Here is a 26,756-nt window from a genome sequence, read left to right as displayed (position 1 = left end):
CTTTTTATATTTATATCTGCTACATCTGACGTCATTCGCATTGCAAATACAGTCTTGTTTAGGCACTTCAGCAATTCAGTGGTACGCCCTTTGCATGCGTGACGTATTCCATCGGTGTGTGCCACTTTCGGAATCACTCAACCGGGGATTCCAGAGAACGACAACTGAAGTAGATAAAAAGATGCCACCTAAGGTAAAAGATCGGTTTTTCGAACCATCTGTCGAGAGACAATCAGACAGCGGCGTTTCTGGAAGCGATAATGATACAAGCGACAAAAGTGACTACGATTTCGATTTAAAAATGTAAATTATCTAATCCAACATTTCAGTACGTCATTTCGACTTCTCCTTCATTATAAGCGACCTCACAATACTTTATACCCGATGTTTTACTGGAATCTTCTAAATTTATAGTTTTTGATGTGTCAAGTAGGTAATTCCAACTCAGATCCCTGCTCAGTAATCCAAACAATCTATAAAGAACACCGTTTTGCAGAGTTTTATGTCCAATTTTCTGTTATGTCCAGGTTTTGAAGCGAGTTGGCCACTTCACGGCGGATTTATCACGAGGACCGACGTGCCGGCCATCCTTGATGTGGTTTCTGGGCAGTTTCCCACATCTCACTAGATCTATACCGGTCTAGTACCAAAGCTCCACCTCAGTTACGCAATCCGCAAACATTTAGAAAACTTTCGCTCACTTCCATATGAATAACACTACAAGCAGACAGCTAGCCGTACATAGGTTCAGTCTCTGGGGGTAACGGGATAGCAACGTGAAGGGTATCCAGTCACCTCTTAAATTAACTATGCCAAATGCGTAAATTACGTCGCCTACCCTGCACTGACGCGGGACAAACGCATAAGAAAAAGAAGAAGAAGTAGAAGAAGGAAGATGAGAGCAGGTGAATTGCTGTGAAGCGTCTGGGCCTACCATTCTGCGTGGGGCGGTACTGCTCGTCGTAGAGGCGGTAGACCATGCCGTGTGCCCTGATGACGGTGTGCGCCGCCAGGTAGTCGCCGATGCCCGGAGCGTTCTGTGAAGGTGCCTGACTGCCGCTGGAGGCGTAGCCGCGGGTGAACGTGTACGGCTCGTTGAACGTCAGCCACCACTTCACCTGCCAAAGAGGCGTGGTCCCACAACAACATTAGATACAGTGGCTCTGCATTCTAGTGGTAGTAAATGTGGTTTGATTTTTAACATATTATAATAAACGGTTATACTAATTGCTTTTACAGATTTTTCTTATTATTTTCCCTGTGTTTTCCTAGTTTAGTCCAAGTATTTTTTTTACTTATGTCAGTGCGCACCTGCCAGTGATTTTTGTAACAACAAGATAAAAACTGGCAGTTACCTAATAATGAGTGATACAAGGAGATACATTCTATTTCTCAATTCTATATTTGCTACATTAACGAAGGTAGATATATGGGTTCAATAATAAGTGGCACTTCGAAGCTAAAAGTTGACTTCGGTGTTATCTGTAATTTGTCGGTTGAATTGGCTGGTGCAGCTAGCTCTCTCGATCGCTCGTTCTTCACCTACCTTGCGTGTGCTTGGCAAAGGCCTTGCCGCAGTGGATACACCGGTTCCCGTGAGATCACCGAACTTAAGCGCTGTTGGACGTGGCCGGCACTTGGATGGGTGACCATCCAGCTGCCATGCACTGTTGCCAGTTTTAGGGGTGCACTCAGCCTCGTGATGCCAATTGAGGAGCTACTCGACCGAACAGTAGCGGCTTCGGTCAAGAATACCATCATAACGACCGGGAGAGCGGTGTGCTGACCCCACGCCCCTGCTATCCGCGTCCTCCTCGGAGGATGACACGGCGGTCGGATGGTCCCGGTAGGCCACTCGTGGCCGAAGACAGAGTGCTTTTGCGTGTGCTTCATGGCAGTGAGAAGATATCAACCAAAGCCGTTTTGCGTTCTCAGTTGTAACAAATGCAAATGAGTGACAGTAGTGTGGCGTCGGGAGAACTGCCGCAACGGTGGACTGGCCGATGAGGATCTTGCCGTTCTCGCATCTCACCGTTCGCCTACAAGGTCGGCTTGCCTTGCGTTATGTGAAATTTTGTGGTGGTTTGTGGAGGACTGCCTGCCTTCGAACAACTTTGGGTGAAATAAGACACAGTAAAGTAACAGAAGTCAATGCTGTAATTGCAGTACTTTGTGTAAGTTAAAATGTACCCCATGTGAAAACCTTTGTTCTGAGAACGGGTAGACGTATGAAGTTGAAATTTATGACACATACTGAGGTCTGTGGTTCTTTGGAGTTCCTAAAATAATGAAGCTTCTAAGTCAGTGCAGTCGTAAGACACAGCCCTTCAGGTTCTATGTATTGCTAATCGCACACTCACTCATAAAAAGCTGTTGGTTACTTTCCGTTCATCAAGAATCATAAAATTTTGCTAAAAGAACGGTTTTATACACACATAAAAAATTTAGCATCATCTCAGTTCTGAGAGTTCCAGCTCCTGTACAGAAATTTGGAATAGAGATCAACATAAACATCATTCCCGCCCTTTTTATTGCTCATGAAAACCACATATTGCATGTTGTGCCACCACACAGCAAGACCTTCAGAGGTAGTGGTCTAGACTGCTGTACACACCGGTACCTCTAATACCCTGTAGCACGTTCTCTTACATTGATGCAAGCCTGTATTCGTCGTGGCATACTATCCACAAGTTCATCAAGGCAGTTTTTGTCCATACTGTCCGACTCCTCAACGGCGATTCGGCGTAGATCCTTCAGAGTGGTTGTAGGGTCACGTCGTCCATAAACAGCCCTTTTCAATCGATCCCAGGCATGTTCGATGGGGTTCATGTTTGTAGAACACGCTGACCACACTAGTCGAGGGATGTCATTCACCAGATGTGCACGATCGGGTGCGAACTGTCGTCCATGAAGACGAATGCCTAGCCAATATGCTACCGATATGGTTTCACTGTCGGTCGGAGGATGGCATTCCATACGTTACGGTGCCTTCCCTGACCACCAACGGCGTACGTACGCCAAAACAGCAGGGAACCTCCACCTTGCTGCACTCGCTGGACAGTGTTTCTAAGGCTTTCAGCCTGACCGGGTTGACTCCAGACACGTTTCCGACGATTGTCTTGTTGAAGACATTTGCGACGCTCATCGGTGAAGAGAGCGTGATGCGAATCCTTAGCGGTCCATACGGCATCTTCTTGGACCTGTCTGTACCGCGCTGTATGGTGTCACGGTTGCAAAGATGGGCTTCGAAATGGACGTTGCGAGTGAAGTTGCATAATGCAGCCTATTGCGCACAGTATGAGTCATAAACAACGTTCTGTGGCTGCAAGGAAACCCCTTAGGCGACCTGAGCGAGGCATCTCATCGACAGTTCCTGTCTCTCTGTGTCTCCTACATGTCCAAACAACATCGCTTTCGTTCACTCCCAGACGCCTGGACAATTCCCTTGTTGAGAGCCCTTCCTGGCACGAATTAAGAATGCGGACGCGATCGAACCGCGGTATTGACCGTCTTGGCATGGTAGAACTACAGACAACCTGAGCGGGTGGAACGACTGGAACTGATCAACTATCGGATCCCCTTCGTCTAATAGGGGCTGCTCATGCATGGTTGTTTACATCTTTGGGTGGATTTAGTGACATCTCTGCACAGTCGAAGGGACTGTGTCTGCGATACAATATCCACAGTCGATGTCTATCTTCAGGAGTTCTGGGAAGCTGGGTGATGCAAACCTTTTTCGATGTGTGTAGTGCAATCAAAGGAAAAGATCGGAAAAGTTAATTTGTAATTATATCGCACAAAGGAAAATATTATTTTGTCATTTGTTATCCTACGTCAAACTTGAAAATAAGACAGTCAGTACTTCTGCATTCAGGCGGACTTCGTCGCAATGGAAAAAGTCAAACATCAGGCACAGAACGAATTCAGTGCTCATACGACGTCTTTGGGAATCTATCCATTATCATATATACGTGTTGTATGTGAAACAAACATTCGCTGACTATTCTGCGAAAGCTTGTTTCACATATAGCATAAAAATTCATTCCAAATAAATGATTATTACTGTAAGTTGAGGCCAACGGCCTTGCAGCAGTGGTAACAATGGTTCCCGTCAGATCATCGAAGTTATGCGCTGTCCGACAGGGCTAGCACTTGGATGGGTGGTCATCTGATCTGCCGAGCGCTGTTGGCATAGGAGGGTCCACTCAGCCCTTGTGGGGCAAACCGAGGAGCTGCTTGATTGAGGAGTAGCGGCTCCGGTCTAGCAAACAGACATACGGCCGGGAGAGTGGTGTGACGACCACATGCCCTCCATATACGCATCCAGTGACGCCTGTGTGATGAGGCCTGTTGAGACGGAGTTAAGTTAATGTAATTTGATGTATAAAGCCACCACACTCATTTTATGTTATTTTTTATTGATTATTTTTAATTATATTTATACATTTGTGGTTGTATCATATTTTGCATACATTCTTAGTGCTACTGAAGTGTGTCTCCGAAGAAATGTTTTTGTGTAGTGCTGCTAAACTCCCAGTTTTATTCGTGTAGTATCACGTGAAAAATGTGATACACCGTATTCCCGTTATAATCTCGTCAGGCATTCCCTGTAATAAATAAACCAACTACTGAAGTAGGGCTACCTTATTAATATTGCGTTTATATTGTCAATACAGTGACGTGTTTACTTAACCACTATTAAACAGAATATCAGAGCGAACGTGTCGGCGGACGGTCCCATCGCCATAGATAAAAATCCATTTCCTAATTAAGTAGCCTACACTTTCGGCACAAGCCTCTTGCTTAATAAAATACCTACAGATGTTTTGTTTTCCGTAAAGTGCGCCAAATATTTCCTACGTAAGCTGTAACTAGGATGTCTCTTACATTGTATATTTCAGTGACAAAATTCTGCACAAATATGGATAAGAACCAATTTCTAAAAATATGAACCAATTTTAAGAGTTTGGGCGTTCTCTTAATTATGAAAGTGGAGCAGCAGATTGCAACTCACCATCACTTCTGCATTATTAAAATGAATCCAACATTACACAGTCAAGACACAGCGTGGATCCTATACAAATTTAAACCACTCATTTAAAGATGCCAAAATACAGTATTTTAACTAAGAAAGCGATATGAAAGGGAACGATAACGTGAAAACCGTATTAGCAGAGGCGAATGGGTAGCAAGTTGCTTTTGAGGTTTGGAGAGTGTATTTGAATCTGCCAAAAAATATCATGCTCTTCACTAGCCCATCTTAATTCCAATTCCTCCAGCGTTAGGCGTGCCTTAAAGTAGACGTGGACGTAGTCACCGAACGAACTATGAGACACGCAGTTACGTAAATGGTTAGTCACACTGTCACTAAGCGACCATAAATATAGTCATAGCTGTTGTATTATCCGAAATTTTCTGGATAAAGGATCATGGCTTGTGAAGTCTGGAGTATTGAGCTCTTTAAATTCCCTGTTGCAGTAACGTGGTGAGAGAGACCGACTGCAAACTTAGGACATTGGGTGGCCGAGGAGCGGATTTTTTGGGACGTTACCCTGAATTCCTCCACGGAGACTAGAGCCGCGTGACGATGCTGATGCAAGTAATGGCGCTCCCAGACAAGGGTACCATAAGACGCCTTCTCAGACCTGTGAGAAGTGGTCCCTGGTTGGTAGCCAGAACGCCCTCGGGATGTCATAGAAGCAATCACAGAGAAAGAGACACCGCCATATTACCGTACACAACGTGGGAACGAGCTGCATTTTCCACCAGACGAATTTTAGCCAATCGGGATGAAAGCCCATCTAGCACCAACTTCTAATCAGTTTGCAGAAATACAACAAGCATCTTTGGAGAAATTTCTGGGGGCGTCACCTGCAGTTATGAATGTGACGTGAAATTCTCGTCTACCACTGTGGCAGAACTAGGAATTGTACCCCTCCTCCAGTAGCGTACTGGAGCGGTGAGGAATATAGGACAGTCAGGTTGTTTTAGGGGACGTGGTATTCACAATTCGGTGGATGTTTCGTTTCGGAGATATAGAAACGTGTCCGTCCCAGCTTCTTTCGCTGTTCTTTTCGAGTAAGTGTAACGGTTAGCATTTACCTTGCTTTTTCTCTGAATGACTCATTATTTGCGGGTTTATTTCACGACGTGAATTTCCTTTTTATAACGGATTTCTTGGGACTGTGATCATGGTTCGAACTTCTCCAGTATTACTGCATTTGCGAGCTGCTCAGACTTTGAAAGTTAATTGGCTTGTTAGGTAGTAGTCTTCCAAGAGCATTCAGGTGCTGTCACCTTTTATTGAATGAAGTCAATATCGCCACAATTTTTTTTTCAAGACCAGTTTCTTTCTGCTTGTGATTCCGTGTGGAGTAATTCTCTTATCCATGACACAGTGAATTGTCGCTGTGAATTTCCTTTGATCCGTGAATCGTATTACTTTTCAATCAATAAATTAATAACTGACTTGAACGAATTGATCTATTTCTTCTGTAGTACAACCATCTGACGAGGCGACCCTCATATAAATGTTAACATGTGGATCCATACGCCTGAGTTATGCACTCGCTGTGTCAGTATTCGAGTATAAAACATGTTACACATTCTGGAATATTTTTTTAGTTACCAGGAAAGATAACTTTCCATTCCTTTTATTTATAAAGGTTTAATTGTTTATTTATTGGTAATTAAACTTCTCCTGCACCTGTACTGAACAATCTGAGTGATTACCACTGCAAGTGTCGTCCTCTGGGGTCGCATATCTACAAAGCGTCTAATAGCTTGTAAAATCAATTGTGACTAGAGCCTGTAAGTGTGACAGGCCGCTTGCATTCACAACTACCGACGTCCAACGGCTCAAACGAAACTTGAAGAACTTCAGGCGCAAAAATGATAGCATTACAGCGCTGCTAGGATTCTAATAGAACGGATTATCCCATATTAAATTGTACCAGGAATGACTAAAGAACTCACATTCATCTATATATACATCTGTATCTAAACTCCGCAAGCCACATTACGGTTTGTGGCGGAGGGTACTTTGTGTTTCAGCGTCACTTCTCTCTTTTCCTGTTACAGGAATGGATTTCTGGTGCGAAGAACGATTACCTATGTGTGGGCTCGAATCTCTCTAAGTTTGCCTTCATGACCTTTTCGCAAGATATACGTAGGACGAAGAAACGTACTGGTTGACTTCTACGAAAGTACACATTCGGAACCTCAAAAGCAAACCATATCGTTATGTAGAATATATCTCTCTTGCACAGCAATTTGTTGGGCATCTCCGTGACACTTTCGAGCTTACTTTATGAACCTGCTACGAATCGTGCTGCCCTTCTTTGTATCTTCTTCATTTCCTCTACCAATCTATCTCGTACGGATCGCAGAATACCGACAATATTCGAAGTATTGAACTGGAATCCTCGGATGAAATACGATGCAGTTCTCCCGAAACGCTGTCGGGTAAATTTAGAGAACATGCACTCGACGAACCCTCTTCTAAGTATTTTGGTGTGAATCCCAGAATAGATACGAAATTGTTGATGAAGATTCATCCTGCTGCCACCCGTCGTATACCTTAAGAACTGTACGTGTAAGAGAGATTACGTTGGATACAGAGGCTTGTAGACAAATTTCCATCGCTCAGTACAAGGAAAGAATAGAACTGACAATAGCTAATACTGATGAACCGAACAGTAGCTCGAAGAGTATGTACAGGGTGTTTCACAGTTTTCTGAAGATTTCAAATTTAACTAACGCTCGCTAAAAGCAAGATACGATGAAGGTGGCACCGTCTATTACTAGTGCTGCAAGTCACATTTCATTCCATTTTCAGATCAGCAATCATGTCATACTAATCCGAGGGCCACGAGGAAGACATTCAGAGACACGTACATCACACCACATGACACTGCAGGTCTTAGGAGTGCCAGAACTCGTCTCTGGGGCGGGGGGGCAGCTAGTAACATTTCGAGAAGAGTTTAATAATTCTTCACTGCGTGTTGAAATGTAAGCAATTTCTCAGTAACACAAAACAAAATTAAGGCCTTTGGCTGGTACATCTCGTTGGCCCCGACTGACCGGAAAACAACGTCGTACGTCCGCGGACGAGTGCAATTTTTGGCTATGGTGAATCTATCGTGAGCATAAAACATGCCTTTCGTAAGGATTTCAAAAATCAGCCGTGATATTCAATTCCCACTCGTAGAATAAGATTGAACAGGATAAGGAATTTCCGTGTAATTGCCGGTGCATCGAATCGAACGTCAACCGGCCATCGGAGCACAGTTCGACCTCCGGAGAACATCGAACACGTGCATAGCAGTTTACAGGGAACCGCTCGCCGTTCATTAAGACACCTTGGTTCCAACAGGACGGTACGACATGTAACACATCCAACAAGGTCCAATAAGTACTCCGTTAAGCGTTCGGTTAAGGCATCATTTCCAAAGGCGCTGGTATCGAATAGCCGCCTCGCTCGCCTGATTTAACCGTTCCAGACTTATACCTATGCGGTGCCCGCCCGGCTAGCTGCGCGCTCTAACCAGCTGGTTCCCGAGCGGGAGCCGGCCGGGATTTCCGTACTGTTCTAGGCGCTACAGTCTGGAACCGCGCGACTGCTACGGTTGCAGGTTCGAATACTGCCTCGGGCATGGATGTGTCTGATGTCCTTAGGTTAGTTAAGTTTAAGTAGTTCTAAGTTCTAGGGAACTGATGACCTTAGAAGTTAAGTCCCATAGTGCTCAGAGCCATTTGAACCAACCCGAGCGGGAAAGCGTGCCGGGTCCCGGCACGAAGCCGCCCGGCGCATTAGTGTCGAGGTCCGGTGTGCCGGCCAGCCTGTGGACAGTTTTTAAGGCGGTTTTCCATCTGCCTCGGCGAATGTGGGCTGGTTACCCTTATTCTGCCTCAATTACACTATGTCGGCTACTGCTGCGCAAACACTGTCTTCATGTATGCGTACACCATAATTACTCTACCACGGAAATATTTGGGGTTACAATCCTCTGGTATGAAACGTTCCCGGGGGTGGGGGGTGGGCGTGGGGGGGGGGGGGTAAGGGAGCGAAGGGGGAGGGGGGGTGGGTGAGGTAGGGCAAATCCACTGTGTGCTGAATGGCACAATAACACTGGGTTCGGTGTGGAGGGGTGGGGGGGGTGGATTACTGTGACCTGTTGTGGGGTTGTGAACCACTGAGGGCTACGGCGGGATCAAGCCTCTCTGTCGTTTCTAGGTCCCCGGTTACATACGCACACCTACGACACTATTTGAAGGCGAGTGCGTACTGCCACCGGCCGAGAAGCCTGTAACGGTTGAAAGATCAAATTCGCGATGAAATTTCCAGAATTTCTGCAGCTGTTATAAAAGATGTGTTCAATAACTCGTCGAGTGTTGCGTATCCGCGAATGGTCGTAATTGGTCCCGTGTACAGTCTCATAAGTAAACTTGAATAAATGTTGTACGTTGTGTAAAATGTTCGGCTTTGTTTCGTGATTAGTTTGTGTGATACTGAAATTTGAAATCGACAAAACATTGTGAAACACCCTATAGATCTATGTAAAGATTGACTTTATGCTACCTCTCATGTTATTTCATCCAAAATTTTTAATATCACATTCTTATTATCGTCAGTCTGGCTTAAATTACCGACAATACTGCAACGATAACGGCTCCGTATACGCTAAAACTCAACATGGGGTTGTGTAATTGCAAAGTAATATACAGCACATTATTTGGCAGAGATCCTCCGCAAATTGAGTAGCTATTGTTTCATATGGAAGCAGAAAACCGTGCCGTAGCACTTCGAGTAACTGGCCTAAATTTGCTGTCCGAGGTTCAAAGACTTTTGCCGTTACTCTGTGCTGTTTCATGTATGTCAGAAGCACTTTATCTACCTCTGATACTCGCACCCTCCAGTTTTTCTCAGTACATGTCATGCAAGCTTCCAATCCTCTACTGATGCACGTGTTCCAGTAATACGAGGACAATCATGATATGAAGTTACATAACTGACGAAACTTTTTTTGCAAGTCGCCCAAATTTCAAAAGAAGTCAAAGCTCAGTTTTCATTTCAGTACCAAGGGAACAGCCCATGCAGATGTTGTTCGGTATTATTCCGATTTACAATCTTTTGTGACGCGTGAATTCGATCAAAATGGCGTAAATACGTCAGATGAAATTTGTATTTCTTCCTCATCGTTTTCTTCCTTGTAACTCAGCCTCCCAGGTAAATTCACATAAATCCCTAATATGCAAAGTGTGGCTTGTTGGGGGAAAAAAAGTCGTGTCATAACTTAGTGATGTCCTCCAAACCGAAGTAACCTGGATTAAAGTAGACGTGTTTAAATTAGGCGTACCACGACTCTATATTAAACTACATGACATTCATAGACAGTAACAAATGACTTGGTTATGGCTTTATTAAAACTGTAAGACGTACAAGGGTTGTCCAGAAAGTAAATTCCGATCGGTCGCTACATGGAAACCACAGTGAAAAGCAGAAACATTTTATTTGCAAGAGTTAGCTACACTTTCCGGATACTTTTCTACATAGTCGCCGCTCCTGCTTAGAGATTTGTCGGAGCTTTATACCAAATTTCCAACACTAATTTCATAGAAGGCAGCCACCTGTGCTTTCCGATAATTGTCTACACTGGTCTACAGCGCGTAGCCTGCGCCCAAGTGTTGTCTTCGTATACAGCGTTTCATGTGAACAGAGATGATACTCAGGACGAGCCAGTTAGGGCTGTGGTGTGGGTGATCGACCACTTCCCATCGAAAAGGCTGCAGGAGTGTCTTCACTGCCCCTGCAGAGTGCGACTGAGTATTGCCATGAAGGAGGAAGTGCGTGGCAGTTGTGTTAGGTGGGCTGCATTCAGTAAGGTGAAGCCTGTCAGCGGGCCCTCCTACTTGGCGGGAGATATCGTTGTTCTAGGCACCTTTACTCGCTCACAGTGCTCTCACAACTGAAAAGAGGGTCTTGATGCGATAAACGGTCACACTAGAGACACTATCCAACACAGTTGTGCAAAATTTCATCGGGCTTTCACTATCGTGTCCATTTAGCGACCGATCGGAACTTACTTTCTGGACAACCCTCGTATTTCCATGATTTAACTTTCATCTTGCTGTGGTGTTTGTCTACATTAACTCGATAATGAAAGCAGTTCATAATATCACTGTGACCTTATTCGAATTATAGTTGCATTGTTAGGAACCAATCTTGAGACATACGGTGATCTTGTTACCATTTAAAAGTAGTGTGGCTTTAAAGTTTCCTGAAAAGCGTAAAACATCCACATGAAAGGCAGTCACATAAAATGAAGATGTCAATAACACTTCCATAAGCCATGAGAAGCAGTAGCGGTCAGAGATTCGCCCGCCTGTGGCCAGTCTGTTGACCTGTGTTGTGTGTCCCGATCCTGCCCAGGTATTCAGCATTTCAGACTGCTACGTAACCTTAATGGATAAACATGCGACAATACGCTGCCAGCGGTAGACTAAGGCGACGCCTGTCACGTGCAATAATTATGAGTAGAGCTATACATTCTGAACAATACCTGGCTGGACACTGTTCACTTCCAACATAAGGTACTGATCAAAGCTAAAGGGTGGTATGACTTTGACCCAAGTATTTCTAGTTCCTCACCTGTGCTTGCACATTGTGACACCTTAGTCTCTTCTTCCTGATTCTCAGGACGGAAAGTAGGTCAGCATCGGTCTTAAAGTCGTCTGTCATTTTTATCGAATTGCAGATCTAGATTTCAATTAATAGTGCAGCTACCATGACTGCCTATAATTCACTGATGAAGCTGGTCTGTCAGTTAAGATCTGTAATGCAACAGAATAGACAAATGACATTACGACCCATGCTGATCTTTCTATCCTTCATTATATTCCCCTGCGATTTTGGTTCGTCCACTAAGACATCCAGTGAGCAGTTATAGTGAATATCACTCTTTTCACTATAGTTAAATGTTCGTGTGATGTCTTCGCATTAACATACTTAGCACGTGGCTAAGCATAGAAGGGTTTCACTGCAGTCAAGAAACACTGTCTTCGGCTACGAATCAAAACGTCCAGTGTCCAAGCTTCGATCCCAGACTCTGTTTAAACTCTGAATAAAAATTGTCACTATATCGGCCGAAGACATAGGAGAAAGCCGTCATCCTCTGTCTGCCAATACCCTTGTCAAACTGAGAGGAGAAGTGGTCAGATTTCGGAGCACTTAGCCTGTGAATCAAAAACTGGCCTTCGAATGAGGAAAAATTAGCAGCGACTAAAGATATTAGGATAAAGAAGACATGGAAGTTTTTGCATGAAAGGGGTGGTCGTCTACGAAAATGTCAAACAATCTATATTCTCTTTTCGGCTTAAAATGTAATCTGGGGTGTCTACTTTACTGCAATGTTCATCTTATGTTCGTAAAACCCGGGTTATCGGATTACAAGGGAATTTGTGATGAATTGTCTCCAGAAACCGTTCACTGTCGAAATGTAATTTCAACGACGGTCTAAGAGGAATTATGGAAATTGTCAACGAACTCAAACTTGAGCTCGTGTCAGCCTGTTACAACTTCTGCAGCAAAGCAGACGAAAAACATTTTGAGCTTGCAGAGCAGTAGATGACAGAAGCTGCCAAAGAGGCCAGCAGGACTACCGTGGCCACGAAGAAGACGGAGGAGTACTTCCATTTGGATGTAGGAGGAATGAACCTGTAATTAGAGGCTGCACGTTAAGAGCACAGCGTTGTATGGAACTGAATCACGGTCAGTAAGAAAACCGGCGAAATGAGAACAGATGCGTTAGAGGCTTGGTTCTACGGAACAGAGGATGGAACGTCGACTGAGTAGATAAAAAAGATGATGTTTTCTGCAGAATTGTCGAGGAAAGGAAGATATGAAGGACACTAAGAACAACAAGGAATGGGATTACAGGACATGTGTTAAAAAATCTGGGTATAACTTCCGTTGTACTAATAGGAACAGTACAAAATGGAAACTGTAGGGAAGACATAGGTTGGATTACATCCAATGGATAACGGAGGGTGTGGAATGCCAGTCCTAGTCTAATATGAAGTGGTTGGCACAGGAGAGAATGATGTGGTGGGCCGCGTCAAACCTGTTAGCAGACTGGTAACCCTAGTCAAAAAAATGGCAGTTAGGCATGTGTTCAGTAGCATGCAGTCAAGGAATCTTAAGAAGTGGGAGTGTGAAGGTTTCCAGGGCCAGTGCTAATTTGTTTAGAATCTTTTTGATCATTGCATCGTGTTGTTTTGAAACACAGTCACTATCAAACATGTGTCAACCGTTTTGCAGCCATCTTCTTCAGGGTTACCAAAAAGTATGCTCTGTAAAGTTGGTCGCATACACTGTTGTTGACACGCTATCATGAAATAGGTTTATCTATGTTCTGACAAAACAATAGGTGGGCCAAGATTTTCGCTTTTTGTGAGGCACTTTAGTCTTTCTGCTGTGCTCCAATTCAATACGGGGATTGTTTTTCGGCGTGCGTCTGGATATTCGGTTATCATACTGTACATGACCTATTGAAACTCTCCATCAAACAGGCGCACCGTTTTACCATATGATGACACCCAGCGTTAGTAACTTTTATTAGAGCAGTTCATCTTGCTAAAGGTGCATTATCTGTATGTACCTTAATCTAACTAGTGCTTACAAGATTCACGGGCACATTTAGGTGCGGCAGGTGAAACTAGTGATAGAAGTTCTCTTACCTTGTTAGGTCTCAGTATGTTCTATTCAGCTTTGTATTTCTTTCTGGGGTATGTAGCTCTTATAAACAATTAATAAAATTTCTCCTCGATTATGTTGGTATCTGTAACGGTAAATGCATTTATTTCTAACAAAAAGTTATTTCTTTCGCTGAGACTGTAAATCTGATGATCACATAGCTACGCACACCTTACATTGCTTCGCTGACTCGATTATGAATGGTCACGAGGAACACAACAATAACAGTCCCGTGTTTTATGAAATTCAACTAGATGAACGCACACAAACACATACGTGAAATGATCTATTGACTATCCTGACATATCTAATTCATTATTAGGAAAATAACGCAAAACCGTGAAGATATTTATTTGAAAACTTCCAGCATGCTGGAATAATTGCTGGTCAACAACTTCTGTTAATCAGTACAACAAACTGTTTATCTTAACCTCTGGCATGATGTACACGTAACTTATGCAAATATTTTATCCTGTAACTCCTGTTAGAATTTTATTTTGACAAAAGCCTATACCAGTGGGCATTTACAAAGTACTAGTACGCTAAATGTAATCTGGCTAATATCTGAAGCCATGGCTTGAGATAATTCTTGTTTCGTCAATTTTATATATGACAAGAACCACTTGGCTAATCTCATGTACTATCACGTCATGTAACAAGGCCCACGCCTTCCGAAGAAGATATTTTTACAAATACTGAAACATAATCCAAAGGCTAGTAACTGTTTGTTTTGCAACTGGTGGGCTGTATTTTTCAATCTCTTCAAAACCTTCGATGTCTTTTCTAGAAGTACCAGGCAGATGACCCTGTCCAAAAGCTGTCTGGAAGAAGGACCCACATGTTCTTCAAAACGGGTGACGCCACTTCTACCCGTTTGTGCAATACAAAATGATTGACAGGATCCTCATTGCCATTTACATATGCCTAATTAATTATATTTACCACCCTCGTGACCCCCTTCCCGACTGCCAAGCCTAATACATTAGATGCCCACTCGTAAGGAACCATACCCCAAATTTTTTTGGGAAGGAGAGGCCCAACCATTTAGCGTTTGGTCCCCTATATTGCAGCATTAGGTACTTTTTGATATCATCTGCCCGTGTTGGTTTGATCTACCTGTGCTATCTGTACATTCCGAAAACCACCGACTGCTTATAGCCATTTTCCACCGCAACCTGCTTCAAAATGTTTATCCATTTATTAACTTTGTCCTTATTTAGAGGCAAACTCTACGGTCGTACTACCATAGAACGAAAGGAGGCTAGCTCGTGTCGAATGGGATAATTGAAATCATTGCACATTATAGCATCAGACTGCGTTGGCTTCATAAGAATTGAGAAGCTAAGGGTCTGATGGCTTCCAGTAATAAGCAAATCCAGAAAATTCAGTTTACTATGTACTTCAACTTCCAACTTGAACTTAATCATCGGAAGTTGCTTACTAAATAAATTAAAAAAGGAAACAACTTTATTATAGGGCCCTTCACAATCATGATAACATTATCAACGTTGTTGTTGTGGTCTTCAGTCCTAAGACTGGTTTGATGCAGCTCTCCATGCTACTCTATCCTGTGCAAGCTTCTTCATCTCCCAGTGCCTACTGCAACCTACACACTTCTGTATCTGTTGGGTGTATTCATCTCTTGGTCTCCCTCTACGATTTTTACCCTCCATGCTGCCCTCCAGTACCAAATTGGTGATCCCTTGATGCCTCAGAACATGTCCTACCAACCGATCCCTTCTTCTAGTCAAATTGTGCCACAAACTTCTCTTCTCCCCAATCCTATTCAGTACTTCCTCATAAGTTATGTGATCTACCCATCTAATCTTCAACATTCTTCTGTAGCACCACATTTCAAAAGCTTCAATTCTCTTCTCGTCCAAACTATTTACCGTCCATGTTTCACTTCCATACATGGATACACTCCATACATATACTTTCAGAAACGACTTCCTGACACTTAAATCTATACTCGATGTTAACAAATTTCTCTTCTTCAGAAATGCTTTCCTTGCCATTGCCAGTCTACATTTTACATCCTCTTTACTTCGACCATCATCAGTTATTTTGCTCCCCAAATAGCAAAACTCCTTCACTACTTTAAGTGTCTCATTTCCTAATCTAATTCCCTCAGCACCACCCGACTTAATTCGACTACATTCCATTATCCTCGTTTTGCTTTTGTTGATGTTCATCTTATACCCTCCTTTCAAGACACTGTCCATTCCGTTCAACTGCTCTTCCAAGTCCTTTGCTGTCTCTGACAGAACTACAATGTCATCGGCGAACCTCAAAGTTTTTACTTCTTCTCCACGGATTTTAATACCTACTCCGAATTTTTCTTTTGATTCCTTCACTGCTTCCGCAATATACAGATTGAATAACATCGGGGAGAAGCTACAACCCTGTCTCACTCCCTTCCCAACCACTGCTTCCCTTTCATGCCGTTCGACTCTTATAACTGCCATTTGGTTTCTGTACAAATTGTAAATAGCTTTTCGCTCCCTGTATTTTACCCCTGCCACCTTCAGAATTTGAAAGAGAGTATTCCAGTAAACATTGTCAAAAGCTTTCTCAACAAATGGTAGAAACGTAGGTTTGCCTTTCCTTAATCTAGATTCTAAGATAAATCGTAGAGTCAGTATTGCCTCACGTGTTCCAATATTTCTGCGGAATCCAAACTGATCTTCCCCGAGGTCGGTTCTACTAGTTTTTCCATTCGTCTGTAAAGAATTCGCGTTAGTATTTTGCAGCTGTGAATTATTAAACTGATAGTTCGGTAATTTTCACATCTGTCCACGCCTGCTATCTTTGGGATTGGAATTATTATATTCTTCTTGAAGTCTGAGGGTATTTCGTCTGTCTCAGACATCTTGCTCACCAGATGGTAGAGTTTTGTCAGGACTGGCTCTCCCGAGGCTGTCAGTAGTTCTAATGGAATGTTGTCTACTCCCGGGGCCTTATTTCGACTCAGGTCTTTCAGTGCTCTGTCGAACTCTTCACGCAGTATCATATCTCCCATTTAATCTTCATCTCCAGCCTCTTCCATTTCCATAATATTGTCCTCAAGTACATCGCCCTTGTATAGCCCCTCTATATACTCCTTCCACCTTTCTGTTTTCCCTTCTTTGCTTAGAACTGGGTGTGCATCTGAGCTCATGATATTCATACAAGTGGCTCTCTTTTCTCCAAAGGTCTCTTTAATTTTCTTGTAGGTAGTATCTATCTTACCCCTCGTGAGATAACCCTGTACATCCTTACATTTGTCCTCTAACCATCCCTGCTTAGCCATTTTGCACTTCCTGTCGATCTCATTTTTGAGACGTTTGTATTCCTTTTTGCCTGCTTCATTTACTGCATTTTTATATTTTCTCCTTGCATCAATTAAATTCAATATATCTTCTGTTACCCAAGGATTTCTACTAGCACTCGTCTTTTTACCTACTTGATCCTCTGCTGCCTTCACTACTTCATCCCTCAAAGCTACACATTCTTCTTCTACTGTATTTCTTTCTGCCATTCGTGTCAATTGTTCCCTTATGCTCTCCCTGAAACTCTGTACAACCTCTGGTTTAGTCAGTTAATCCAGGTCCCATCTCCTTAAATTACCACCTTTTTGTAGTTTCTTCAGTTTTAATCTACAGTTCATAACCAACAGATTGTGGTCAGAGCCCACATCTGCCCCTGGAAATGTCTTACAATTTAAAACCTGGTTCCTAAAACTCTGTCTTTCCATTATATAATCTATCTGAAACCTGTCAGTATCTCCAGGCTTCTTCCATGTATACAGCCTTCTTTCATGATTCTTGAACCAAGTGTTAGCTATGATTAAGTTATGTTCTGTGCAAAATTCTACCAGGCGGCTTCCTCTTTCATTTCTTAGCCCCAATCCATATTCACCTACTACGTTTCCTTCTCTCGCTTTTCCTACTGACGAATTCCAGTCACCCATGACTATTAAATTTCCGTCTCCCTTCACTATCTGAATAATTTCTTTTATTTCATCGTACATTTCTTCAATTTCTTCGTCATCTGCAGAGCTAGTCGGCATATAAACTTGTACTACTGTCGTAGGCGTGGGCTTCGTATCTATCTTGGCCACAATAATGCGTTCACTATGCTGTTTGTAGTAGCTTACCCGCATTCCTATTTTCCTATTCAATATTAAACCTACTCCTGCATTACCCCTATTTGATTTTGTGTTTATTACCCTGTAGTCACCTGACCAGAAGTCTTGTTCCTCCTGCCACCGAACTTCACTAATTCCGACTATATCTAACTTTAACCTATCCATTTCCCTTTTTAAATTTTCTAACCTACCTGCCTGATTAAGCGATCTGACATTTCACACTCCAATCCGTAGAATGCCAGTTTTCTTTCTCCTGATAACTACGTCCTCTTGAGTAGTCCTCGCCCGGAGATCCGAGTGGGGGACTATTTTACCTCCGGAATATTTTACCCAAGAGGACGCCATCATCATTTAACCATACAGTAAAGCTGCATGGCCTCGGGAAAAATTACGGCTGTAGTTTCCCCTTGCTTTCAGCCGTTCGCAGTACCAACACAGCAAGGCCGTTTTGGTTAGTGTTACAAGGCCAGATCAGTCAATCATCCAGACTGTTGCCCCTGCAACTACTGAAAAGGCTGCTGCCCCTCTTCAGGAACCACACGTTTGTCTGGCCTCTCAACAGATACCCCTCCGTTGTGGTTGCACCTATGGTACGGCTATCTGTATCGCTGAGACACGCAAGCCTCCCCACCAACGGCAAGGTCCGTGGTATCAAAGTGTCTTTTATAAAAAAATAATGTCATTAGAGAAATCCTGATTTAGATTAAAAATTCTTCATAACGCGTAAGTGTTCTTAACATGATTTTTGAATTTTCAGAAATATCATTTCGAATATCTGTTACGGAAGTATTGAAACGATATGTTCTGTACTTTTGGCATATGCTTAAAAATTTGGTAATATCTGTATTGATCAAGAGTATAACTTTGGTTTTCTGTAGGATGATTTGAGAAAGGGTCCCTGCTCGAAACTAACCATCCAGTAAATTAAAAAGTGAAATTTGTAGTTTTGGCTAGTTTTTCGTTGTGCTCATATTTAATTAAAGTCAAACCCCCTTTGCACTCTCATGCAGTCGTATCGTAAAGCGTTGAGAAGAGAATGCACTCTGCCCTTTAATTATTTATATAGCAACGTCACATATTTCGTCAACATGTATATGTTTCTTTGTGAGCTATATAATCGTTAACGTGTTATAGTTTCCGCAGGAACTTCTTTTTAACTTCCTCTATCAGAAGGGAACTAACGTTCGACGCCTACTGTAATGAAAACGTTGCTGATATCTTACAGAACTTCAGCGATTTGTCCATTCTGGTTTTATTTTTTTGTCTTTAGTGTTTTAGCCACTTACTACTTATTACAATCTTCAGGAAGACTCACTAAGTAGTTAGGCTATAATATTTTATTTTTTTATTGCAACGGAAAGCTCATATTAACATTGAATCAATAATAACAGAACTATTATATATAATCAAAGAAGAAACAATCTCTTCCTTGTGCGCGCCCCCACAGAGTAATGCTATCTTTCACTGTGCGTCTACGGATGTTCTGCTGGCGACTCCCAAACAGCCCCCCTCCCATAGAGCGGAGCTCCGGGAATGTAGCGGTATTTATATTTCACCCGACGCCCAGCCCTTGTGTGTACTGAGGTCATTGGTTGAACTTCTTCAGCTTCTGTTGCTGATAGTGACGGTGGTGAGGTGGTGTCATCCTGGTCCAGTGGTGTGGAAGGAGGCGCTTGGTGCCTGACCTCTGTGTCCTCTCCAGTCGGTAACATATGTGCAGCTCTGAGCCGTTCCAATGATACCACTTGACTCTTTCCATTTAGATCTATCTGTATGGTATGTTCATCCAGTGAGAGCACTCTGTAAGGTCCAGAATATGGAGGCTGCAGCGGTGACTTGACAGCGTCCGTTCGTAGCATCACATGTGTACATGAGCGTAGATCTTTGTGCACGAACGTATTTACCGCTCCATGTCTCGAGACAGGAGATGGGCGAAATCTGGCCATATGCTCGCGTACCATTTGCAATGTAAACGGCAATTCGGTCTGTCGTGCCCCGTCTTTATCGATGAAGAATTCTGCAGGCAGTCGTAACGGTTCACCAGAAACCAATTCTGCAGTGGATACCCCTAAATCCGATTTCAATGCTGTGCGTAGGCCCAACAAAACTAGTGCTAACGCTGACGATCAAGACTGGGCATGGCACATTTATGCAGCTTTTAATGTTCTATGCCAGCGTTCCACCATCCCATTGCTTGCCGTGTGGTACGCTGTGGTGCGATGATGTTGGAACCCGCACAGATTGGCCAATTCTGAGAACAATGTCGATTGAAACTGACGCCCCTGGTCTGTGGTGACATGTAAAGGGCAGCCGAAACGTGCGATCCAAGATGAGAGAAATAAGTGTGCCACCGTTTCTGCTGAAATATCCGATAACGGAATCGCCTCTGCACATCTGGTGAAGCGGTCCACCGCAGTGAGGAGATAACGGTATCCTTCCGACGGCAAAAGCGGTCCCACGATGTCCAGGTGCACATGAGTGAAACGTTGTGTGGTAAGTGGGAAGTTTCCTACCGCTTTGTGCACGTGTCGTCCCACCTTGGCCCTCTGACAGTCCAGGCACGTTTTTCCCCAATTACGGCAGTCTCTATTTATACCGGGCCACACGAATTTGTCTATCATTAGTTCGACGCTGGCGTTTATTCCCGGATGAGCCAGTCCACGGGTGCCATCAAATAATTGTCGTCGCAATCTCTCAGGTACGAACGGTCTCGGTTTTCCTTGCGATACGTTACACCAAACTCATAAGTGTTCACCCGTAGGTTGTATTTGTTGCAAGCGAAACCCGGACGTACTATCACGAGAGAATTTAGCAAGTTGCTGGTTTGTTTCCTGTGCTGCAGCTATTTCCTTGTAGTCAATAGTCTGAGAGATTGTTTCCAACGTAGACAGGAAATCTGCCACGACGTTCTCAGCTCCTTTTATGTGCTGTAGGTCTTTCGTAAACTGGGCGATAAACTCGAGTTATCTAAATTGTCGTGGTGAGCAACCATCCTTGTTCTTACTGAAGGCGAAGGTAACTGGCTTCTGGTCTGTGAAAACAGTGAATGGTTTGCCTTCTACTTGCGGTCGGAAATGTCTGATGGCTCCATAAATTGCCAGTAGCTCCCCATCATAGGAACTACATTTTACTTGTGATGATGTAAGCTTGCGGGTGAAGAAACCTAGGGGTGGCCAATTGTTTCCAACCTTCTGGTGTAGAGCTGCACCTACTGCCTGCTGGCTTGCATCCACAACAATCGCCAGTCGAGCTTGAGGAACCGGATCTGCCAACATTATTGCCTGACGTAGACAGGTTTTGATCTTGTCGAATGCCATCTGCATCTCTGATGTCCACTGTAAAGGTTGTTTGCCCACTGCATCCTTGCCGACTAGTGCTGACATCAAAGGCGCTTGAATGGCCGCCGCATTAGGCAGATGTTGTCTGTCCAAGAAACCGGCGTAGTTGGCGATAGTCGATGGGGGAGTCGTCTCTTCGATAAGGTCGAGTTTGTCTTGCAGTGGGCCGATACCGGCTGCTGTCACTGAGTAGCCCAAGAATGGCACCTGACGTCGTCGAGGTAAACACTTTGATTCATTGACCGAAATACCACATGCCTCAACACGTTGGTAAACAGTCCTTAGATGTAGTTCGTCCAATTCCTCAGACAACGAAAAAACCAAGATGTCGTCGAAGTACGCGAAGCAATATGGTAAACCTTTGAGGACTTCGTCAATGAAACGCTGCCAAGTTTGTGCTGCATTTTTTAACCCGAACGCCATACGGAGGTATTCGAATAAACCGAATGGTGTCGTGACAGTGGTCTTCGGTATATCAGGAGGTGCGACCGGTATCTGGTGATACGCTTTTTTCCAATCAATGACACTAAAAACGGTCGCGCCTGCGAGTGCGTGCGTAAAATCCTTGATATGTGGTATCGGATAACGATCGGGGATAGTACGAGTATTTAGTGCCCTGTGATCTCCGCATGGCCTACAAGTCCCGTCTTTCTTCTTTACGAGGTGAAGTGGCATTGACCACTGTTTGTCGGATCTACGGACGATTCGCGAGCGTAATAATTCTTCGAACTCTGCCTTCACTGCAGCAAAACGATCCGGAGCTAAGCGGCGTGGGCGTTGAGACACTGGTTGACCGGGTGTAGTCCTGATGTGATGTACCGTATTGTGCTTTATTGTCTGCCCACCAGACATGGATTCGCAGTTTGCTACTTGTCTGCAATCAGACGTGGACATAGGGTTTCTTCCTAGGGTGGCTCTAATGCACTGTGTCCCCCGTCGAATGCTCACTGAGCTAATAGATACTGCAAGTGCATAATGAAACAATATTGCGTCTGACACATCGGCAATTACGAAAGTCCATGGTAAACTTTCATGGAACCCGAGGTCTACCTCTATCAGATATTTTCCGTAAGTCGCTATCGACGTCAGGTTTGCTGCTGTGAGTTTCGACTGAGATTGAGGGAGCTTCACATCACAGTTTCTAACAGGCAATGCACTAACGTCCGAACCTGAGTCGACTAGATAAGCACGGCCGGACTTAACGTTCGTAACAAATAGCCGATGGGACAGTGAAGGTAAAGAAGAAAGATTACTCGCCCGTAGCAGCCCCTCGTCGATCTCACCTCGTAACAATAGGAGATGGTGCTCGAACTCGCGACCAGCGGCGCCTAACGCCGCCCGCTGTCGCCATTTGGGTGATTTCGGGGTGATGTGCAGCGCGTCGCCTAGCTTCCGAATCGTCGATGGTACCAGCAGATACGCTCCTGAGACACAATGTCATCTTCCTTGCTCTTCTTGTTTGTGCCTGTCTTGCCTCCGAGCAACGTCGATATCTGCTGCATCAATTCGTCAACTTGTTTTCGTAGGTCATCCAGTTGTTGAGAAATGTCCGGCTGTTGGCGTCGTTGTATCGCCGCCGTTTCCTGTAAGTTTGTACTGTTGTGTTCGAACATCACCGTCGACGTATGCGCTGCGTCTAACGAGGTGTAGACCTTGTGCGCCTGAGAGCGCCACAGCCGTTCTAACTGCCTCTGTCAACTGCACACGCCATACATGTTGCAGTGTCGTATCTGGAAACTCGGTGTTGAATAAACTTCGCAGGTGCCGTCAAAATTCCGAAGGTGACTTATGTCCTCTCTTTTCACCGTGCAATACTTGCTGAATACGTTGTTCCACCGGCAGACGTAGTCGCTCAGTGAGAAACTACTTAAAATGCGTATACTTTTGCGTGGCGGGCGGCTGAAGTATTATATCTGCGCTGATCGTTGCTGTTTCATTGTCAAGCGCGCTAACGGCAATCATAAATTTTGTCTCTTCGTTTACAATGCCATGATGCTGGAAAGTCAGATCAAGCATTGCAAGCCACAGGTATGAACTGCGGTGGGCGTAATTTCATCTTGCTACTGTTCTCTGTCGAAAGGCCGTTACTTGATGGTGCAGAAAAATTCAACACAGCGTTTTCTCGTTCTTCAATGTAGCGTAGTAATTCCTCAATGTTCTTTAGCAAAACATCGCGCCGATCCGTAACACTCTGTGTGCCGCGCGGACTCGCCGATCTCCTGGTAGACGAAATTGAACTGGGCTGTATTTGTTCGTCCACAGCGAAATTCTTTATACGTTGTCACCACTTTAGCCACGTACTACTTATTACAATCTTCAGAAAGACTCACGAAGTAGTTAGGCTATAATATTTTTTTTACTGCAACGAAAAGCTCATATTAACATTGAATCAATAACAACAGAACTATTATATATAATCAAAGAATAAACAATCTGTCCCTTGTGCGCGCCGCCACAGAATAATGCTAGCCTTCACTGTGCGTCTGCGTATGATCTGCTGGCGACTCCCACAGTGTATTGAATCACAAACATATGAAGGCAGTGTTTTTCAGCTGTTTTGATACTTTTATAGTTTATTAGCCTTTCTTACGCACACGTTTCAGCCATCAGAATGCTGTACAGAATTATTTTTGTGAATGGAAATTTGACGATCAGTGAATAGAGATTATGTTAACTGACTCTCCCGTCGCTTCGAGGTAGAACAACTTCATAATTTAGAATTGAAACACAATATTGTTGATGTTCTACAGTATGAATTTATTTCGCTAACCGGTTTCCAGCTTACATCAGTCAGATGATGGGCTTGCCAGCAGGAAACAGGTTAACGAATTAATACTATTCAACGTCCACCATACTGTACTTTTCGTTTTATATTAATATTAAGGAGTTGGTATATCTTCTCTGATTTAATTTAATCAAGGAATATTTTGTATTACTTATAGCTGGGAACTTTCGATACAGAGTTCTTAGAGCTCCTGTGAAGTGGTTGGAAACACAGCACAATGCACAATGCACCTACCAAAAAGCCTTTACAAAGTCATTAATGTAATATGAGTCTCAAAGGCAGAATTCTTCCATCATTTTATTGCTTGTACTGGTGTTAGAAACAAAACCGGTACATATTTGTCGTCTTATAAAATGTTTCTAGATCAGATAAATGAAACCTTCTGTTTCCCTGAACATCTCCCGAATAATTGTATCATAAAATGTATGTGCTGCCATCTACAGTTTCCGCAGTTAATTTGTTCATTCCTAGTCCTATTTATCCAATAACAGTGATGATGACATATTTCTCTCAGTGATAGAACAATTTTTACCCCAATGGCTCCAGTCCACAATTTTTCATCTTCCCATCCGAATACACTGATGCGTATTCGAACGGCAGCTTGCGCTCCTTGTACATCAGGGTATATCAACTAGTTCCGCACTTCAGTCCACCCATCGTCCATTACGCTAGCTCCCTTTTCAGTATTTCTATCAACTTGATGCCCCAAATTTTAAACACAAACTTAGTTCGTCCGGCTCCTCACAATTTCTTCCTTCGAATTTTTCGTCACTGAAAGGCGCAAGACTGGAGACCTAAATCACCTGTGGAATTTTTGTAATGACGAGAACTTTATAATTGGAAGAAAGTTGTCCCACCTGTCTTACTTCTGTCGTTAATACTGTTGACTACATTCATACTATGAATATCTTAGCTCCAGTTTTGAATGACTGATCATGTGAAACCGCCTGTGTTAAAGAAGAAGGACAGGTTTTGAGTACAGATCAACTCACTCTGTCGCCGAAGTTGTCAAAGAGCACCCTGGCGTATTCGAGGAAGTAGTCTGCGAGGATGGGGTTGGGCCAGCCTCCTAAGTACTGTAGGGCTTGCGGAAGGTCCCAGTGGTACATCGTCACCTGCAAGAGAAAGACAGATGTGACACACGGCGATAGCTAGATTATCGACTTTATAAATTTCTAGAACATACTGGATCGTTTTTATACTTCAAACGAAAACTTTATGACAGCCGTTCATACAACGTAAGTTACTACACTGAATTACGACAATGATATTCGACTAATCAGGCTAAATTAGTCTAGTCAAAAATTAAAAATTAACTGAGGATTCCGGCAAAGAGTATCCATAGCACAAAAACCATTGTCGACCCTCGTGGAGGAAGCTTTCAGACACATCAACTCGGAAAACGAAGAGGGAATATGAGTTCATGGCACAGTACGAAGCACCTTCTTTTCTGAACACCAGGAGATTTTCGTTTTTAGCGCAGTTAAACTTTAATAAATACAAGTATTACACAAAACAAATTTTAAATTAGATTTAAAGATCAATCACAGTGAGACTGATATAATGCTTAAACAAAACATCAATACTTATGAAAACAGTAAATGTATTTTGGGAATAGGGTAGTTGAAGATAGAGAATGGATGTAGGATTTGAAATAAACAAGTAGAGTAAAACTGTCTTGAAGTGGTGTACTGATTTTGGTTATCAAAGCTAAGTTTCAAACGCCTCTGAAAAGGAAAACTTACAAAAGAGAGATATGGGTTTTTCTCCGAAAGCCATTGGAATGTGAAGACTGCTCAGCCAGGAACAGAGGATGTGTGATGGGTATCACCATGATAAATTGGAAAAGAAACAAAACTATCATGGAACAAACTGGAGGTACATTACGAACTGAACACACATCGTTGATAACATATCCGACAAGAATATGTTGAAAACCTTCTAGCTTTATGTGAAGAACGAACAAGAAAGGGATAAAACAATAAATAAAAATCAGAAAAAATTCAGCAGGTATAGTAATATATATTACTAGCCACGTTATCATTTAAAGGATAAGCTAAAAAAAAACATTTTAATGACTAATTACACAATTAGCTCAGTATATTTAGTAAACTCATACCATTGGCTCGATGCCATTCTCCAGCAACAGATTGATGAGATTGTTGTAGTAATCAATCCCTGCCTGATTAATCACGTCCAGGTCCCCAGTAGGCAGTATACGAGACCATGAGATGGAGAAACGGTAGACCTTTGCCTGCAACAAATAGTAGGGTTCAATGTAAGCGATGCTACGAGAAGCCGAGGGGGAAATAATCAGCATTACGTATCTCTTGAATATAATGTGACTTACTACAAAGATCTACATCACTTTCTATTGAAAGCAAATTGTTTTATCCTTACATACAACTATTACATGTATAGGAATGGAACAAATAAATGATTTAGCTCAATTATTTGAGAATGGGATAAGTGAAAACATCCACTCCGGGGACAGACATACTGTGTGTGGTGGAGGATACATAGTCAACCATCTTCTTGTTCTGTCATTCCCCACATCCCATTACACTCTGTCCCACTCATATATCATTATAAGATGGTACAAGCCCTAAACTAGTGTCTGTACCCTAAATATGTAACAGAATTTATGGATATTTAGCGTCGGGATCTTTACGTGAGATTTATGTGGGAAGAAGCAATACATAGAGTAATTAGAGGTATAAGTTCACATTTTCTGATCGTTACACCTTCATA

The 26,756-nt window shown here is 43.2% G+C and overlaps 1 protein-coding gene across 1 annotated transcript in view; it reads right to left on the bottom strand.

Moving 5' to 3' along the window:
• The window catches only part of LOC124805752 (myrosinase 1-like), a 75,997-nt gene that overhangs the window by 39,450 nt on the left and 9,791 nt on the right, over positions 1-26,756 (bottom strand). Inside the window, exons 3-5 of the mRNA XM_047266320.1 lie at positions 26,125-26,259; positions 24,998-25,120; positions 935-1,118 (exon numbers count right to left, since the gene is read on the bottom strand). Of these exons, the coding sequence (XP_047122276.1) occupies positions 935-1,118; positions 24,998-25,120; positions 26,125-26,259 (442 nt within the window). The remainder of the gene's footprint in view (positions 1-934; positions 1,119-24,997; positions 25,121-26,124; positions 26,260-26,756) is intronic.

The sequence above is a fragment of the Schistocerca piceifrons genome, chromosome 7 (assembly GCF_021461385.2).
Source record: "Schistocerca piceifrons isolate TAMUIC-IGC-003096 chromosome 7, iqSchPice1.1, whole genome shotgun sequence".
NCBI classification, from domain to species: Eukaryota; Metazoa; Arthropoda; class Insecta; order Orthoptera; family Acrididae; genus Schistocerca; species Schistocerca piceifrons.
This window is presented reverse-complemented; position numbering and strand designations above follow the sequence as displayed.